A 7,500-nucleotide genomic window follows, 5' to 3' on the forward strand; every position below is an offset into this window, starting at 1 on the left:
GCGATAAACGAAGGGGGCGAACACATCAGACCCCAGCATGCACTGACATAGGAAAATCCCCAATCCAGTCCCATACAGTGAAGCTGGGGATTTGGATCCCACAATAAACCTCTGTGACCCGCTTCCCACAATGTAGGTAACACCACCAGACAGTCATCCAGGCCACCTGGAAACTTGCTGAGTCCTCTATTCATGGAAAGTGGCGGCGTTCCCCATCTGGCGCCCGGGCGTATAGAGGTCGGTTCCGGACCACTGCCGGTTCTTCGCACCGCTTGCTATCACACAGCTGACACCAGTTCCGTCCCCAGCCACCACACGGAAACCCCAGGTCTCGCAGATAGCTACAAACACTCACAGCTTTGAGGGGAAAACAAGATTGGCGCCACTTTCTAAGACACAAACCTTTGTGTATTTTCTTCGGCGCGTGCGGTTTTGACTTCTTTTGGAGACATCACGTGCTGGCTCGAACGAACGTCCGTGAGCAAGGTTCAATGGGACGGCGCGCGCCAGATGACGGCTATAAAAGACATGGGTGGAAGGCACCTCCTTACCGCCTTGCCGCCAAGGCTGAGAGGACATCAGGTCGCTAGGTCTTCGACAGGTAACTTGGGAATTCCGTCTTTTACTGGCAAAGCTACCGGCTGGCGTTCAGGCCTCGTTTCCACCAAAGGACTTGGACTCTTGGCGTTATCATCCCGCACAGTGAGACCGTCGACGTCAGCTGAGGACTTGACGCTTTCCCCTGCACTGAAAAGGTGGTGGTGCTTTGGTTTTGGTTTTGGTGTTGGTGTTGGTGGCTGAAGCAGCAAGACATGGGTGTCAGGACAGCCGCTGTTGTGCTGTTCTGTCTGATGGTGAGTGAGCTGTCTGACCTGTCGGTGTGTTCCTGTTTCTTGTCTTCCGTTGCTGTTGTTTTTTTGACATGTATATAACCCGGTGTTTGGTTGTGTGTGTGTGTGTGTGTGTGTGTGTGTGTGTGTGTGTGTCCGTGTTTTATGTGGTTCTTTTGCCCATTGGTGTATTGTCTATTCACTACAAGATGGTATAGACACGTTCACATTCATTTCAGGGCGCGCGTGCACACACACACATACACAACACACACACACACACACACACACACACACACAAACACACAGGGTAGGTGGAGGTGGGGGAGGGGACAGACGGACGTTGGCTGGGACAGAAAACGAAGTAAACTAATGGTTTCGTCGCTCGCCTGTCGCCACAGGACTTGGGGGTGATGAAATGATGAAGGATGAAAGGTCAGTAAGGATGACTGATGACTTGCGCGATGAGTTTGTTTGAAGTGAAGAGGAGTTGCGCAACGTCGACCTCACTCTCTCGTCCGGGTCCACCATTTTCCAGTGGCAAGACTAAGTCGAGACTGGAGGATGAGCACGGATGCAGTGGAGGACCAAGATATCCTTTCGGTGTCTCATCTTGCTCTCTGCACTCCACAGTGCGTTGCTGTAACCGCCTTCCTCTCCGTTGAACCGATAGGTTTCTTCCGCAGATTCTACCGGATCCAGACTTCTCATGCATGGGTAGACACACCCCGGGGCCAACTGCGTGTGGCATGCACACAGCACGGTGGAGCTAGATGGCCGTCGGTGGCTCTCCTGAGCCGACGCCCTTTTATGGATCTCGTTTTTAATTCCATAAGGGTGTCTAGCCACCTGCCTCACCAGTCCCGGAAGGGAGCAGTGAGAGTGCCGGTTTAGTCGCCCGCAATCCGACCCTGAACAGGTTGTACTGGATTTCAGGTTACCAGTAGCAGATCTAATGACCTGACCTGACCATACTAATGGTGGTAGAGTGGTGGGGTGTGAGGTGGGGGGAGCGTTAATGATTGTACCAGTAAAACGACTCTTGGTCATGTTTCCCCACAACACAATAGTACGGGACTTCAGCAAAGGCTGGGAATGACCTGAAACACATAGTCCCAGCATGATCATGTTGTGCTCAGCCACAGCTGGTCTTCACACCTTCTGTTCGATTGTAAGGTGTACTTAGAGCTCACTGGGGCAGTTCACTTCAGTTACTCAAGGAGGCGTCACTAGGTTCGGACAAATCCATATACGCTGCACCACATCTGTAAAGCAGATGCTGACCAGCAGCATAACCCAGCACCCTTAGGCTTTGTGGGGGTGGGGGGGGGGGTGAAGTGAAATGAAATGAGTAGATATTATAATAAATAAATAAAAATGAATGTATAGATAGATGAATAAATAGATATAAAAAGTAAATAATGAATGAATAGAAATAGATTTTTAAAAAATTAGAAAGAAAAGAAGAAAAGAAAATAATATGAAAAATAATGATGATAATTGAATTGTACTGCGTTCTATTAGGCCTACTCTTTTGTCACAACAGATTTATCTGTGTGAAATGCGGGCTGCTCTCCCCAGGGAGAGCGCGTCGCTACATTGAGAGCGCCACCCTTTTTTCTGCCTGCAATTTGGTTTGATTTCCTGTCGATAAATATAATGATAAACAAATATAATTAAAGTATAGGAAAATGAATAAATACACACGAAAAAAGTAAATAACAAATAAATAGAAACAAAAAAAAATTATATAGAAGAAAGAAAACAATAATAATAATGTGAATATTAATAATGATAATTGTATTTTATTGGATTGTTTTCCTATAGAAGTGGATTTTTATGTAGAATTTTGCCAGGGACACCCTTTTCTTGCCGTGGGTTTTTATACGTGCGCAAAGTACATGCTACACACGGGAACTCGGTTCATTGTCTCATCCAAATGACTAGCGTCCAGACCACCACTTAAGGTCTAGTGGAGGGGGAGAAAATACTGGAGACTGTGGGATTCGAACCAGTGTGCTCAGATTCTCTCGCTTCCTAGGCGGGCATAGCCAACACTCCACTGGAGCAATTATGGTTAACATTCTAAATGTTTTGTATTCAAAGCGTTTACCCGTAATCTATGGACGCTAGTGACCAAAATGAAGGATATTTATTTGGTTTTTTTATGTTGTTTTTTGTTGTTGTTTGACCGTGTAAGTGTTCTGATGTTACTTCTATATTTCTTATTTTGCTTGTGGTCCTTGTCATTTGTCACCCCGTATCTTGTGCGTGCGTGCGTGTGTGTGTATGTGTATTTCTCTTTCTCTCTTTTGTTGTTGTTGTTGTTGTTGTTGTTGCTGTTGTTGTTGTTGTTATTAGTTTGCTTGTTTGTAATACCGTTCCTGTAAAAGCTATTCATTCCAACATTCAGTCAAGACCACAAAAGCAATACGTATGATAAAACAAAAAGGGGCGTTGGGGGTCGGCGAATGACGTCACACCACTGCTGCTATTTCAAAAACAGACATCCCTCTCCTAAATTAAAAAAAAAAAAAAAAAAAAAAGTTGGTGGAGAGGGAGGGAGTCATTGTATGACGTTGCACCACTTTTTCTATTTTGACAACAGAGAACCCTCGCCTATATATATATATATATATATATATATATATATATATATATATATGTATGTATGTATGGGGTTTTTTGGATTTCTTTTTTCTTTTAATTTGGAGGGTGGGGGTCATTTTGTAACGTTACACTATTTTCATTATTTTGACAACATAAGTCCTGACACATTTGAAAGAAAAAAAAGGAATAGAGGTGGGATTAATTGTACGACGTTACACCACTGCCACTGTCATGACAACAGACAGCCCTCGACCCCCCCCCCCCCCCCCCCCCCCCCCCCCCCCACCCCCCACCCTTTTTTTTTCTTCTAAAGTGTGTGTGTGTGTTGGGGGTGGGAGGCATTGTATGACGTTACACAACTTTCACTATCTTGACGTCAAACAGCCCCAGCTTATGTTTATCTAATTTGATGACTATCATAAACCGCCTTGACCGCCATAGAGCGTATCACGTATGTGCATAGTGACGTCACTGAGTGCGTCATCAGAAAGAAGGGAAATAATTCTGGAAGGCTGAAAATTCACAAAGTTTGTCGAGAGTGGTGTATCTCCAGACCATTTTCACAGTTTTAGGCTTGTTTGTTTTGGACATTATTTCATGACTTGAAACACCACTTTATTTTGGGTTTTTTTGTTTGTTTTGTGTTTTTTTGTTTTGTTTCCCAGGCACTGAAGGGGCTTTAAAATGATAATAATAATGATGATAATAATAATAAAAACATGAGGTGGTTTGGGGTGGTAACTGTATGACTTTACACCACTGCCGCTGTCCTCACACCGCAGACAGTCCTGGCTGCACGTGCACAGCGGAGGGCTGAGGACTGTGGCCAACCATCGGACGTGGTGTTCGTGCTGGACACGTCTTCATCCATCTGGGCGAAGGATTTCAAATTGCACGTGCGCACCTTCGTCCGTGACGTCATCCAGGGCCTGCAGGTGGGGCCTGGCTCCCGGCAGACGCGTGTGGCTGTCGTTACTTTCAGCACTAGGTTCAATTTGGAGTTCCCCCTGAACCGGTACCTGAACAAGACACGTTTGCTGATGGAGGTTATGAAGGTGGGGTGGCTGTTGTTTGCTTTGTTTGTTTGTTTTGTTGTTGTTGTTGTTGTTGTTGTGTGTGTGTGTTGTTGTTGTTGTTGTTGTTTTTGTTCGTTGTTGTTTTTGTTTTGTTTGTTTTGTTTTTTGTTGGTTTTTTGGGGGGGGGTGTGGGGGGTAGGGGTTTGTTGCTGTTGTTATTGTTGTTGTTCTTGGGGTTCTCAATCACCCTCTTCATTTTACATTTTGTACTCTGTCTTTTCCACATTCTGCTCTCTCTCCCACCCTCCCTCTCCCTCTCTCTCTCTCTCTCTCTCTCTCTTTCTCTTTCTCTCTGTTCTTTTCTAAGTCCCCTCCCATACCCCACTCCACCTCAACCGCCTCCTTTTCAGTTGAATAATTTTCCCCTGCCATTGATTTTCAGAAATTATGATTTCTAAGCAACAATGATAAAAATAATGATTTTAATGGGGTTTTTTGTTTGTTTGTTTGTTTTTTGTTTTGTTTTGTTTTTCCTATCGAAGTGGGTTTTTCTACAGAATTTTGCCAGGGACATCCCTTTTGTTGCCGTGTTGTTGTTTTTTACGTGTGCTAAGTGCATGCTGCACACGGGACCTTGGTTAATTGTCTCAACCGAATGACTAGCGTCCAGACCACCACTCAAGGTCTAGTGGAAGGGGAGAAAATATCGGCGGCTGAGCCGTGATTCGAACCAGTGCGCTCAGATTCTCTTGCTTCCTAGGCGGACGCATCACCTCTAGGCAATCACTCCTGTCGCGCACGGCATTTATGAAGACTGTTAGGGGGGAATGGGGGGGAGGGAGGTTAAGTCCTACCGCGCACAGTGTATGTGAGGACTGTTCTTGGGGTTTAAGTCCTACCATGAACGGCGAGTATGAGGACTAAAAGCTGGGATGACAACCAGGGTTTCTTTCTGTACCGTAGGAAAGAGTTCTCTCTTCTTTTCTTTCTTCTTTTTCTTTTCTCCTTTGACCAGAACTTGGAATTTGCAATTTTGTCCACTAAAGAAGGGCAAAGGCCAAATTATTGGGAAAATCCTTTGGACTTGTTGATTTCTGTTCTCTTTTATGTATGCCTGTGTGCTTAGTCTTTTTTTTCTTTTTTTGTAGTTTGTTTGTTTGTTTGTTGCTTTGATTTTGCTAGGGGTGGGGTGGGGAAAAGGGGAACAACTTTTTTTTTTTTTTGTTGCTTTATAATTTTGTTGTGATGACGTCCTGTGTGCGATGAATCGCAACAGGCAACCAATACGTGCGCTGAACGCCAACACAACAGCAGCGCGGCGTCCTAAGATTGCTTTTTTTCTTTCCTTTTCACTACCCCCCACCCCCACCCCCACACCCCCACCTCTTCCCACTACTTATTACAGTGGTTTAGAGTATGATGTGCAAGATGAGGGATCCACTACTTTTTGGAGCATGGTGTGTAAGATGCATGGTCCACAACTGTTTAGGGAATGGAGGTACAAGATGAGTGACCCACAACTGTGTAGGGTATGGAGGTACAAGATGAGTGACCCACAACTGTCTAGGGAATGGAGGTACAAGATGAGTGACCCACAACTGTTTAGGGAATGGAGGTACAAGATGAGTGACCCACAACTTTTAGGGTATGGAGGTATAAGATGAGTGACCCACAACTGTCTAGGGAATGGAGGTACAAGATGAGTGACCCACAACTGTCTAGGGTATGGAGGTATAAGATGAGTGACCCACAACTGTCTAGGGAATGGAGGTACAAGATGAGTGACCCACAACTGTGTAGGGTATGGAGGTACAAGATGAGTGACCCACAACTGTCTAGGGAATGGAGGTACAAGATGAGTGACCCACAACTGTCTAGGGAATGGAGGTACAAGATGAGTGACCCACAACTGTCTAGGGAATGGAGGTACAAGATGAGTGACCCACAACTTTTAGGGTATGGAGGTATAAGATGAGTGACCGACAGTTTAGGGAATGGAGGTACAAGATGGGTGATCCGGAGTTGTTCAGGGTAGTGAGGTTTAAGACGAGTGACCCACAATTGTTTAGGAAGTGGTGTGTAGAATGAGTGATCCACATATTTTTTAAAAATCACGTTGAGTAAGAGTAGTGATCCACAGTTGTTTAGGGTTTGGTGTATATTCAGAATGCTTTATCCTGTTGTGGGAATGTTTGAGATAGTTATACTTTACCCTAAATCAGCCTAGTCTTCCGTAGTTCTTCCTTTTAACCTCTGCCGCTTTTTTATGTCTCTTTTCCTGTCTCAGTCATCCCACCACCTCTTCTCATCTCCGTCCCCGCCCCCTCCCCCCCCAACCACACACACACCTCCATCCCGCACACACGCGCGCGCACACGCACATACTACTTTCTCCCCTTCTAATATTACTTAACAATAAAAAGACCATAAACTACAGAGAGAAGAAAAGGTTATGGTGTGTAAGATGAGTGATCCACGTGTATTGGTCTTGTGGGTTCAGATCGATACTAAAGGAGGCAACACCAACACGCACCTTGCCCTCAAGTTCGTGGACGATTACGTCTTCAAGACGCGCAGCGGCTCGCGCCCCAACGTGCCGCATGTGGTCATCGTCCTCACCGACGGCGTGTCGCGAGAGGCTGAGGACACGCGCGAGGCGGCGAGGAACCTGAGGAACAACGGGGCCACCATCTTCGCCATCGGGGTGGGCCAGAAGCAGAACGTGTCGCAGCTGAACGACATGGCTTCCCGGCCCGTGGCTGCTCACGTCTTCGAGGTGACGGACTTCAGGGCTCTGGCCGACATCAAGGATCTGCTGGTGGACAAGACCTGTCAAGGTGGGAGTGACTGCTTGGTAGTGATACTGCCTAGGTGTTGACAGGGATACTGCCTAGGTGTTGACAGGGATACTGACAAGGATACTGCCTAGGTGTTGACAGGGATACTGACAGGGATACTGCCTAGGTGTTGACAGGGATACTGACAGGGATACTGCCTAGGTGTTGACAGGGATACTGCCTAGGTGTTGACAGGGGTATTGCTTA

The 7,500-nt window shown here is 46.1% G+C and overlaps 1 protein-coding gene across 2 annotated transcripts in view; it reads left to right on the plus strand.

The window, feature by feature from the left end:
* Window positions 1-547: 547 nt before the first annotated feature.
* LOC143282080 (matrilin-1-like) overlaps window positions 548-7,500 on the plus strand; it is a 14,863-nt gene continuing 7,910 nt past the window's right edge. For both annotated transcript variants that reach the window (XM_076587543.1, XM_076587542.1), the window contains exons 1-3: window positions 548-854; window positions 4,223-4,495; window positions 6,957-7,293. In XM_076587543.1, the coding sequence (XP_076443658.1) occupies window positions 813-854; window positions 4,223-4,495; window positions 6,957-7,293 (652 nt within the window). In that variant the 5' untranslated portion in view covers window positions 548-812. The remainder of the gene's footprint in view (window positions 855-4,222; window positions 4,496-6,956; window positions 7,294-7,500) is intronic.

Source organism: Babylonia areolata, chromosome 5, assembly GCF_041734735.1.
Source record: "Babylonia areolata isolate BAREFJ2019XMU chromosome 5, ASM4173473v1, whole genome shotgun sequence".
Lineage (NCBI taxonomy): Eukaryota > Metazoa > Mollusca > Gastropoda > Neogastropoda > Buccinidae > Babylonia > Babylonia areolata.